The sequence below is a fragment of the Halichoeres trimaculatus genome, unplaced genomic scaffold (assembly GCF_033239565.1).
Source record: "Halichoeres trimaculatus isolate MK-OKI-2021-1 unplaced genomic scaffold, fHalTri1.1 fHalTri1_scaffold_9, whole genome shotgun sequence".
NCBI lineage: Eukaryota > Metazoa > Chordata > Actinopteri > Labriformes > Labridae > Halichoeres > Halichoeres trimaculatus.
In genome coordinates this window covers 22,793,581-22,805,547 of record NW_027437188.1, presented here as the reverse complement: position 1 = coordinate 22,805,547, position 11,967 = coordinate 22,793,581, and the positions used below count along the sequence as shown (strand labels likewise).

The window sequence follows — 11,967 nt, the reverse complement described above, 5'->3', positions numbered from 1 at the left end:
TCACCACATTACCACCTTCATTTAGCAACTACTCAAAGCTTAATAACTTTTTGCTTTTCTGTAAAAAGTAGGTTCAATTACATGAAAGAAAATTTTATATTTCTCTAGCAGTTGTTGGTCTATCTTATTTTACAGCTACTTACTATAGTTCGGAAATATCCTAAAACATAAAGTTACTCATTATTATTTGATTTTCAACTAAATAAATAAAACACTCAATGCTCTAAAATGTAAAGTCTAGCATTGACAAAAAAAATACCTTACCACTGTTATTGAGCAATTGTAATACTTAGCTTTACATTTGATTTCAGAAGATGCACCAGACTTCAGTGAAGGTGATTTGACCCAATTTGATGATTTATTATTTGTGTTTGAGTAAGTTTTGGGGTAAAGTGTGCACCCTGGCTCACACCTATGGCAATGATCATAAAATAGGTCATAGTACAGGCCCTGGATGACTTTTGGATTTTCTAAAGGTATATTCTTGAGAGTATCTGGGTGTACTACAAATACCACACAATAAACAAAAAGTTGGGCTGTGGGCAAAATTACATGTATTGTGAAAGAGGTCCTTATAAAAAAAAAACAAAAAAAAAAACAAAAACGTCTGCAATCTCAATTACTAAAACAGAAGAAACAAAACAAGAATATTAGAAAAGCATTCTGATTTCCAGGCCCCTGAACGTGATTAAAAACAACACCGTTTTCTAATGCAGTGATAATAGAGGGAACATGCAGAGCATGATTCTGTGGACTGGGTCAGCCAGCAGACATTAATGAACTACGTCATCATCCACAGGTCGTGTGCTCTCGTGGTCAGGGCTGCACGTGCGCGCTCTTATTGACTTCTTCTAGAGGACTTTGTAAAATAATTCATCTCCTTTTTATTTTTCAAACCATGTCATCAGGTGTTGTGACCGCAAATCAGCTGCTTGAAAATTGGTCGAAAGTGGGTCAGTTCGTTTTTTTTTTCATCAGAAATCAACGTTAGGATCCCTGTTGGTGCTCTCTGGGAGCTCACTCCATCGTTTCTAAATCGGCTGTCATTACCAAGCAGATAAACTGAAACGCTTTAACTGATCTCATGTGTGTCTTAGCAAGACTAAGCTCTGACTGTGTGTGACTGGCTCCCTGTTGGACCGGGTCTTTAATGTGCTCGGGCTGATCGCAGATCAGATAGACACGCTTCACGTCTCCAAAACCACACCCCCTCTCTGTTTCTCCCAGTCTTTGATCCGGGCAGCAGGCGGTGGCTTTCTTTGCGATCTACAGACGCTTCATGTTGTGCTTGGCCAGGGAAGGAGAGCTGATATGGTGAGCAGACCAGTGCGGGAAGCAAACCGCCACTGTCCCCGGTCTGTTGTGGATCCCGAACAACTTAAACTTGATCGACAGGCTCCGTTTTAGCAGGTAACAACAGCCTTTTGAAGTTTGTGTCAGTCACTGCACTCAGGGTGAGTCACAAAATAATCAGCAAGTTCTGAAACTTTTTTGAACTTTATTTTTCTCTTGTGCTCACGTCTCATGTACTGTGTGTTTAATCTCAGTACAATTCGACACTGTCTGGCAGCATCATAAAACAATAGGTCTTTAGTATGCTGTTTTAAACATTGAAATCTAATAAACTAAACTTTTCTTGAGGTAGCACTAAAATGTTTCCACACTGCAATCCAACTAACTAAACGTATTTTCTTTCTTTTTTTTTATTACAGTAGAGAAATGTTAATAGCCAATGTGAAGAGAAGTCCTCAGTTGTTCACACTTGTGCTTTTTCACCAACTACAGGCAACAAGAAGCTCATCAAAATGGTCTGCACAGTATCACTAATGCTTGCTTTGCAAGTCATGTATTCACTCCTGGTAAGTATTTTTAGTAAATTACTTATGGTGAACATGTGCAATTTATACAAATTTATGTTTTCAATTTGCTTACAGTCTTGTGTTGTCCTCAACAGCAGTAAGTTAAGATTGATGGTTGGGTCCCATATAAACATAAAAAAAACACAGTCAAGATAGATGATGATTATTGCTTTAATCTGTTTAATTGGGTTATTACTGTTGATTTTTTTTCCAGCTTGTGTTTTACTGAAGGTTGAAATCTAATAGTTTCACCAGTGGCTGATAAAAAAAAAACTGATCAACAAAAATGAAAAGGAATGCTACTTTTTCCAAGTTCCAATCCAGTGTCTGTTGAAATGTAAATGTATGGCTTAGGTGAACAGCGTGCACTACAGCACGCTCACACTGAGGATCTGTACCATCTTTGCCCGTATCATTCTGACAGATTTGATAGTCATTTTTCATTTTTCTCCATGCTTTTCTGCTTTTACCCTGCTCGGTAAGCCCATACCTAGTGATAACTGCACTGGGTGTAGTCTTTGGCCCTTAAATCAGTTTTATTTCAGCTATGGACAAAGCTGTGATACCATGAAGGGGTCTGATTTTTTCAGATGTTTGTCCCATACAGATTTCTATCTGGGCAGAGGAGGAGACCAGAGAATGCAGAGAACTGGAATTCAAGGACCGGTTTGGGAACTGTAAACCCTGCAAGCAGTGTGATCCAGGACAAGAGCTATCAAAGGTTAGACTTTCCTTCTTGTCACCTTATCTGAACAAGCAAACTTTAGCTCAAACAGAGAAGATCTGAATTCACATCCAAGAATTTTTCAAAGTGGTTTGAAATGATAAAATGTATTGAGCCAAATTAATCTCGGGATAAATCCTATAACCATAAAAGATCTGGGTAAATTCGATGATAAGAAAAATAATGTACTACAAAAAGTAAAAGGGATAAGTTCGTAAAAGAAAGGACATCACATCAAAGTGTATCTTATTTAATGAAACGTGATTTATTACTTCCTCTCTTTCATACAGAGAAAAGAAAATGTGCTCTTTGCTTTTGCAGACTACAAACACTTCTTTAATCAGTCACACCCATTCTTTTGACCTTCTGCAGATGAATGGGTGCATTGTTTTTCCCTATTGCTCCCTCTTCAACATATTGTCTTTACTGTTTGAAGCAAGCCATGCCTAAGCTTGCTGCACTCTTGACTTGGAAAAAAGTCTCTTCCATCGCCTTAGCCGCAGGTTTTTATGTGCAAACAAACTTCCAGAGTGCTAACCTCTTTGATAAAAGTCATGCATCAGTTTTTGCTGGATGCTGTTTTTCAACTCAGAAGTTTTCAATTATAGGAAGTTGGCCAATGTTTTTATTATATCATTAAATTCTGATGATATCAAGAGTACAGTCTGGAGCAACTTAACTAATCTTGTTTGGGGTCTCTGCAGGAGCTGAATGGCCAAGCATGAGAGACATAAACAAGATCTTTACACAGTCCAGGGCAGCCATCTCAGGACTATTTTATAGAAAAAGCGTATTTATAGAGAAAGATTTCAAGAACATTCAAAAGTGGTTTCCTTGTAATTTCTGTTAACATTTAATGCCATAGCATATTTAGTTGGATTTCTTCAATTTCTTTAACATTTTCCTTATTTCTGTTTTTGTGTCTTTGAAAATTAACCCCCTACATCGAACCAATTGCCCCCAACAAGTTTGTTTTTTACACTGTGCCCACAATACTGTATCTTCAAGTGCCCCCCTACTTGAGGTATCAAAAGCAAAGTTCAAAGTATATTATTTTGTTTTGCTGTATTAATACTTCTTTGATACCGTCAACAACCTTTGTGAACTCCCTTACTTAATATTTAGTCTTTATTGAATAGAAGATGTCACATAAGGTATTTTTGACAAAAACTTGTATTTTATTTTCAAATGTATGATTAAAGAGTTTTGTTTAGCTGCTGTCTCTTTAAAGCTCCCTGCTACAAACCCCCTCTCCTCTGATTGGTCAGCCCTCTGGCACAGTTTATGACCAGATTCAGGTTCAGATTCACCCTTGAAACATCTGTTGCACACAAGCATTTAAGCCCTCTCTATAAAATGCTTCAGTAGTCTCTGTGTTAGCTACACTGAGGTTGGAGTTAATAATTCTCTGCCTCATTCTTTCCCAGAAGTTAGGGGGTGTCAGCTCGAGGCAGGAACTAAGGCCAACTTCCATAATTTCTGATCGTAGCGCTATGTTACCCAGACAATATGAGCATACTCTGAGTGGCACGACTAACTGTTGAGAGGAAAGCAGACTTTTAATCTCCCTCTGTGCAGCTGCCATGGAGAACCCAGAGGAATGTGTTCCCAGTTTGCTCTGGAAGTTTGCCTTTGGAGCGACTGTTAAGTGGGCTGACAAACATCAGTTTGCCCCTCTACACTGAATGTACCAAAAGGAACAGTAATACAAAGAGAACTTCAATTAAAAACAGTTATTCACTTAATTATTTACAGTCTAGGGGGTACACAGTTAGGTGATTTATGTTGAGCATGAAAGAGATCACTGAGCAGTACATGGAAGAATACTGCCAGCAGCAAAAAAAGGCAACTTTGATGTGTCAACATCTGCAGCAATTTCTTTCAGACATGCATACTCACAGGGCGGAGATCTTCTGAAGGCACTGAAAGAAGCAGCAAAACGGTCTAAATCAAAGATGCTTCACACAAGACAGTATATCAGTTCAAAAAATGTAGCCTGTCACACTTTTTGTCCTCAACAGAAAGATTTCTTTAACATAATGCAACAGTTACTTGATCATAAACGCCACATCAGATTATTAGCTGCCCTTGGTTTGATTTCCTCTTAATCTCAGACATACTGCTGCTTCAGGTTTTAGCAAGCTCTCCACCCTCTATCTGCTTCTCTCCTTTCACCTCTTTCAGGTTCAGCAGTATCATTTAGACTATCGAGGGACAGTGTAGAGAATTACAGTAGAAATAATCTTGCTTTTGGTCAGCTTTGTATTTAAATCAGCCTGAAATACAGCTGAGACTTCTTGCTGATATCTTGCCTTCATATTAGTATCATTACGGTAACCTAAGTGCTCCTTACACATCTTAGAAATGTGGCATTCCTTGAGAGAAGACTAAATTGGATATTTTGTCAGTGGTCTCTTTGGGAAAGCGTGTACATTGTTGTTACTTATTTTACCCATTTCATGTCTTAAACAGACAGAGTTTTATGGGTAAAACTTGCCCCTTTATTCTGTAGAAGTGGGTAACACTGCCACGTTGTGTGGCGCCTGAGTGCCGGGGTAAGGGACCAATGGTGTGGTGTTTTTTCAGTCTCTCTTGTTGAATATGAGATTAATTTTCCTCAGACAATGGAGATCTTGGCTTGTACAGCAGGCAGCCCAGTCAAAGTTATCTCTTTCTTTTCCTCTTTTAGCACTCGTCAGCCACTCCCTCACTGTTCCTCCTTTTCTGTCCCACTCCCTGCCTCCACCTCAGCATGAGAGCCTTCCCTGTACCACTATAGGCCACACCTGACCCAAATGTTCAATACCGGGCTCTCCGGAGGGGGACCAGGACTGATATCCCTGTGTCTCATAGCCGATCACAACTTCATCTCTAGCTCCCTTTTCCCTTCTTACCAGTCTCCTTTCCCAGACCAACCCCCCTGACAGACTCTTATGCCCACATTCCAACAAGACTGCATGCCCAGGCAGTGAAACGGGACACGGGCGAGAAGAGAAGAGAGGGGAAGAGCGCAGTTTGAAGTTGGCTTCCCTTTAATGATATATGAGAAGCCCACACCTCCATCACCCATCTGTCCTCCCTGCTTTGGATTGCAGTGTGGAAACATTGGACAGCTGGAGGGCAGCTGCTTAGAAGCCAACATGAATGACCATTGTATTATGTCAATACTGCAGGGTGTTTTCATCTTTTGTGGTATAATGTAATATTAGCTGTCTGGTTTATGGGATTTTGTCACAGAGGTAACCTGTAGTTTTATCTAATATGGACATAATAGAGATCAATTTAGAAGAGGGAAAAAGCAGTAACATAAAAGCAATAATTTAGATTTATAAATATTTGTGACTAACTATGCAGGGAGTGGAGTCTCCTGTTTAAAACGGTGTCCAAATCTACCTGTTTAAAAATTTCTGCCAGTTGCTGTTTGTAACAAAAACAGGATATATTTTAAGTTCTTTTACTGCAGCTGAAGTCAAACAACACATGAAAAAGTGTTTTAACATTTTATGCTCTCTTTAAAAAACATCAACTAACCTTAAAGCTCAGTTGAATATCTTCCCAAAAAATTTGTCAAGTGTGAGATTACCAACTGCTGCTTTTTGGCACTTATTTTGGGCTTTTTGCGCCTTTACTGAATCGTTGCACAATGGATAGAGTAGGAAACTGAGTAGGGGGAGTATGGAATGTGCTGTGGCAAAGGGCCGCGGGTTGGAATCGAACCAGAGCTTCTTGCTTTGAGGACTATAGCCTCTATGCATAAGGGGCAAAATTTAAGTCAAACTTCTACCCTTGAAGCTGTGTTTTCACTTTCAATTGTTAAACATCAAAAGAATATTAATAATCTCATTTTCCCAGATACCTCTCCATAATCCTTTGCCCTTCCTGAAGCATTTCCTTTTTCTTGATGGCTTTTTGAATCAATGGTAAACTCACTAAGAGTGCGTGAAGAGAGAGTCAAACAAAAACCAAGCTATAAAATTGCTATAATACAACAGTGGGTGTCCTCAAGGTCCTTTATTATTTAAATACTTGGCCTTTCTTGGTCTTCCAGCGTAAGGCAGCTCATTCACACTAAGGGAGCTTGGGAGATTATTGGCAGTGTACGATGGCCCCTCTAAAGAGGCACACCATTGTTCTCCTCTGATCTCACAAGCAGGGGTTATTCTTAAATTCCAGACCCCCAGTAGTCAACATTCAAGCTCTTCTTTCACCAGCCACACATCTCCCCAAACCACCACCTTCAACTCTTACCCAGTGTATTTATCCCATTAATCCTCCCAGGAATGTGGCTTTGGTTATGGAGAGGATGCCCGATGCGTGCCCTGCAGGAGCAGTCGCTTTAAAGAGGACCGCAGCCTGCAGAAGTGCAAGCCCTGCCTGGACTGTGGACTCATCAACCGCTTTCAGAAGGGGAACTGTTCCACCACCAGCAATGCTGTGTGTGGTGACTGTCTGCCAGGGTAGGAGAACGAAACGTTATGAGCAGAGAGCGGCTATAAATTGAAATAACATTTGACACCAACAAAGAAGAAAAACTTTGTAACTCAATACGAGTGTTATTATGTTTGTTGTAAACATGCTTTTGTGTCATCCGCAGATATTACAGGAAGAACAAGTTAAGTGGTTTCCAAGACATGGAGTGTATAATCTGTGGGGAACCTCCACCACCCTATGAGCCTCACTGTAAGCACATTGCTTATTTTTCTCTCCTGGCATAAATTGGTCAAACACCACTTAGGGATTATTAGATTAAAGCCTTACATCTAGCATAGATTATGCTGTATGTATTTATTTTTTATAAACATAATGCTGTGATTTGGGGTTTCTGCATAAAACTAACAGGAGAGTTTACCTACACTTTTCGTTCTAATGAGCGAGTGTCTTTGAGGTTGGGCTTGGTCCAAAAAGATGACTTAGAGCAGCCACTTGCCTTGATAGGCATTGGGTCTGGGTGCAATGGGGAGGGCTGGGGCCTTATGGACTGGCATTTTCCAGTCCAGTTTACCTCCTTGGTGGGCGAGGAGCGTAACTTGGCGTGGTAAGTAGAGTGCTATCAAACAGATAGAGCTGGGATCACAACCACAGACAGGTCCGAATCTGGAAACAAACTTCTACACTGCAAAAAACTGAAATCTTATCAAGTGTTTTTGTCTTTTTTTAAGTCAAAATTGTCTTATTATACTCGATATGAGCCACTTTCAACTAATCAATCCAGAAAAATGTCTTGTTTCAAGTTATCAGAGTACAAAAATGAGGTTTGAATCGCTTACCAGTAACCAGTAAAAAAATCTGCCAATGGAACAAGAAAAAAATGCTTGAAAATTTCTTTGAGACTAGAACAATGTCTTAATACAAGTAACTTTTCTCTTCTTCCATTGGCAGAATTTTTTACTGGTTACAAGCAATTCAGACCTCATTTTTGTCCTTAAATAACTTTAAACAAGACATTTTTCTGGATTGGTCATGTGAATTTGGCTCATATTGAGTCTAAAAAGGAATTTTGTGCTGAAAATAAGACAAAAACACTTGATAAGATTTCAGTTTTTGCAGTGTATAAAAAGGTTGGACGATGTCTTTGTCCAGAGTTGTGGATGTGAGGTGCTGGGTGAGTGACACTCTCAAGATCCCAGCTTTGAGTTAGAGGAGTGGCCTTATTGATCATGACCCAAGTGGTGTTTTGTTGTTAGACTCATGTGCTAATCATAGATTGGCTATAACAAACACAGTGTTCAAGCATGGGTGGTTCATAAGTGTAGAAAGACCACCAAATCTTAACATGTGGTAAAGGTAAGCTGGTAATGTCTGGCAGTGGCCCATGTCTGCAAGGTCTTCCAAATCCCACCCATGGAAGAGTTACTGGTGCACCTTAGGGGGAATGCAGAGTCTGAGTGATCCATGTTTAAAACCTTCGTTTTGGAAGCAGCTGCCAAGAGTTTGTGGCCAGAAAACCATCGGCATCCAACATGGTCACAAACTTTTAAACCAGATCTAGCGAACTGTGAGGTTAAAGAAGGGGGCCTTATGGGCTTGACAAGCCTGTGGGCTTTGGAGGCAGCTAACAGGTTAGTGGATGGAAAAACTCAGGTTTGGGAGGCAGTGGAGAAAGACTTTTTGTTGGTGGTTTGTTGGTGAAACGGTTCAATTTAAGGAACTTCTGAGCCTAACCAGCCTATCCTCAGAGTTGTAGGCAGAGTTTCATACTCAGGAGTAGATTTGCCCGTATCCCTGGCGGAGGTCTTTGAGATAGTCAAAAAGGTCTGAATTTAGGGTTGTGCAACTTACATTAGAGGAGTTTGGGGTGGTGATGGTGGTTTACTGTGCTCATTTGCCCTGATGGCTGATACAGACCTTTTGTATCCCTTGCAGGCAGTGGCCGTGTGAACTTGGTGCTCCTGCCCTCTGTGGTTGGAAGTCCCCAGGACATGGCCTTGGCTGCAGTTATCTGCAGTGCTCTGGCCACTGTTCTGCTGGCCCTGATGGTCCTGTGTGTCATCTACTGCAAAAGACAATTGCTGGAGAGAAAACCTAGTGGTAAGTCACAACATATGCACGTTTATCATTCCTATTGCACAAAAATGGCATTAGCTTTTGATCAACTTTTCATTGAGACAATAAATAACTCTCATAAAGGACACCATCATTACATTACTGGGAGAAGAACTGTTGTTTAATTCAGCAGCTGACTTTCTCTTGTCCTCTGAGCAGCCTCTCTGAGGGCTCAGGATTACCCCTACAGTGGAGCAGAGCTGTCCTGCCTGGACCCACACTGGCTACATGAGTTTCCTCAGAGGCCTTGCTGTCAGTGTCACCTGGGCCCTGGACACACCTATGGTACGCTGATGCACTTAACTTTGTCCAAAAATAGCCACTGAGAAAATTAATACTCCTTTTTCCCCATATTTTCTAAAACCAAAGATTGCAAATTGATGACAAGAGAAAAGCTTAATGAACACTTTCCTCTTGTATTTACTTTGTTCTCTATACCAAATCTAATTACTTGGTTATTATATGAACACACCAATAGTCAATTATTAGCCACTTTATAAGGTATGCCGGTTCAGCTCCTCATTTGTGCAAATATTTTATCAGCCAATCACATGACAGCACCTCAGTGCATTTAGGTATGCAGACATGGTGAAGATGACCTGTTGAAGTTCAAACCAAAAATCAGAATGAGGGAGAAAGCTGATTTAAGTGGCTTTGAATGACAGGCTGATCTAAGTATTTCACAAACTGCTGATCTACTGGGATTTAAAATTTAAAATTTGAAAATGACTTTTTGGTGCCAGAGGTCAGAGGAGGATGGCCACTCTAGGCCATTGAGCTGCAAGCTGCACTTTAAGAGTGGGCTCATGGAGGTGTGTGTGTTTCCACCGTGTCAAGAATAAACTGACCTGTGTGTAATGTTCAGGTCCAGTCCATCTGATTCCATCTCTGTGCTATGATGAGGGTTATGGTCTGGATGAAAACCTAGAGAGGAGGCCCTTCGAGTCCCAAATGAGCCCAAGTGACAGGTGAGAGAACCCTGCGCGAGATGATGGTGGAATAAAGTTTAAAAAAAAAAAAAAAGCTTAGTTAGTCTTACTTTTATATGTAGATATTAACCACAGTTAATAACCACATCTTTTTTATGGCGTGCTCTTCAGAAAAAGAGACCAGGATGAGGGAGGTGTCCCCATGCAATGTGGGGAAAATCCAGACTCTCCCTCCAAAGAGTCGTCTGAGATGAGGGGAATTTTCAAGCCCTCAGAGTATCTTGGGCAGACTCTGTGTAACGCTGAACCCATCGAGAGGCTACAGACTGAGGAAAAAGAGATGGATAAAGGTGAAAGGTGCAAGACAAAGTGGGATTTTAACTGTAAGACTGAACAGAAGTGATGCTGAAAAGATTCACTCCCTTCAAGACAGCACTTCATAAGTCAGGAAGGTGAGTCAAAGAAGTTAGAATAAAGATTGTGCTTATACTCTAGTTTCAGAAAACAGTTCATTACAAACACACACTTTTCACACTAAAAGTTATAGCTTCAGTTATTCTTAATCATTTCTCATTGTTCAGAAAAATACAGAAAGGTTTACCTACTTTAGAAGTACAATGTGATTTATTAAGAATCTTGATTCTGGCCTGAAGCATTATGTGAGTCTATGAAGAGCAGCTGGTAATGGAAACACTTTGAACCCTTTGATGTAGACGAGTCTTTCCTCCTAGAATTTTGCCCCTTGCTCTTTTTGGGTTGATATGTCTTAAATCACTGCTTCTCTTCCTGCTCTCTACAGGATGATATGGATTTCTACTGTCTTGTGTTCCAGCCTTGAGCCTCCATGAACACATTAACATCTGTAGCCGGATTCCTTATCAGATATCTCACTGGCCCCGGATTCCTCTCACCAGAGACGACCAGCATCTACTTTCAGGTGTGGCTGCACATGCCCGCTGCTGGCTGCAGAGTCTTGCGTTGAAGGGTGGAAACAAATTTTATATATATATAAAAAAAACTTTGCTGAGGAACAGAAATGTGTGAAAACCACGGGTAGATATAAAACAAACAGAATGTGAACTCACTGGCCCAGAAGGATCAAATGAAGTCCGAACATTGAGGAGTTTCTTCTCCAGCAGAGGAAAGTGAATCAAAGTGAGCCTCTGCACAGAATAAAAACTGTTCTTCTGACCTAGCAGCTGGTATTATGAAGCTTTGAGTGTAAAGAAAACTTGAGTTTTTAATAGAATCATGAAATGAGGAATGTTTGAAAATTCAGTGTGTTGTAAGTATTGTAAAATATTTAATAGGTTTATATTTGTGTAACATAGAAAAGACATGTTTGGTTCCTTTCTGCAGTTATGGTGAAGATTGCTTTGGATTGTTGTTTCCACACAGTGTGTGTCTAAATAAATGAGTTCTTTGAATCCCATATTTAAGTATAGTTACCTATTTATAGGGTTTCTGTTAGGTCATCCTCTATGACATGAAATGATTTGATAAAAACTATTAGTAAAATTGTTCTGGTATAAGGTAACACAGTCTGAATGCAAGACAACTTAAGCCTCCAAAATAACCATAAAAGGGATGATTTATCAGTAGATGACAACAGAGCGTATTACCAGCAGAGCTTTTACTGAGCAGAGAAAGTATTAATGATTAATCAGCCTTTGTGTTGCTGCATGTTACTACTGAGCAGTTTAAATACCATTGAGTGTTACAGAGGAGCTGTTCGAAACTGAAGCAGTAAAAAAGTTGATGCACATGTTAATCAAAAGGTTAATGCTTTTAAATTTTGGACACTTTATTTGACCAAAGTGTGTGATTGTAGAAACCCTGTCTGCAGTGGAACATAGCTTAGCTTTCATGAAGGTTACAGACCCACGTGGGACACAATAAGTGCTTTATAAAG

The 11,967-nt window shown here is 40.1% G+C and overlaps 1 protein-coding gene across 1 annotated transcript; it reads left to right on the top strand.

Annotated features, from left to right (window-relative positions):
- Window positions 1–986: 986 nt before the first annotated feature.
- Window positions 987–11,588, top strand: LOC141798064 (tumor necrosis factor receptor superfamily member 19-like). Its single transcript, XM_074679845.1, has 10 exons — window positions 987–1,410; window positions 1,786–1,859; window positions 2,467–2,580; window positions 6,862–7,040; window positions 7,178–7,263; window positions 8,947–9,111; window positions 9,286–9,411; window positions 9,992–10,094; window positions 10,227–10,507; window positions 10,855–11,588. Exons 2-9 carry the CDS (start codon window positions 1,806–1,808, stop codon window positions 10,456–10,458), a joined length of 1,059 nt encoding a protein of 352 aa, XP_074535946.1. The 5' UTR covers window positions 987–1,410; window positions 1,786–1,805; the 3' UTR covers window positions 10,459–10,507; window positions 10,855–11,588.
- Window positions 11,589–11,967: the final 379 nt, after the last annotated feature.

Coding starts and splice junctions, on each gene's coding strand:
- LOC141798064 (XM_074679845.1), top strand. CDS start 1,806: ATGGTCTGCACAGTATCACTAATGCTTGCTTTGCAAGTCATGTATTCA. Junction 7,041..7,177: donor TGTGGTGACTGTCTGCCAGG/GTAGGAGAACGA, acceptor TGTCATCCGCAG/ATATTACAGGAAGAACAAGT. Junction 9,412..9,991: donor GGGCCCTGGACACACCTATG/GTACGCTGATGC, acceptor TGTAATGTTCAG/GTCCAGTCCATCTGATTCCA.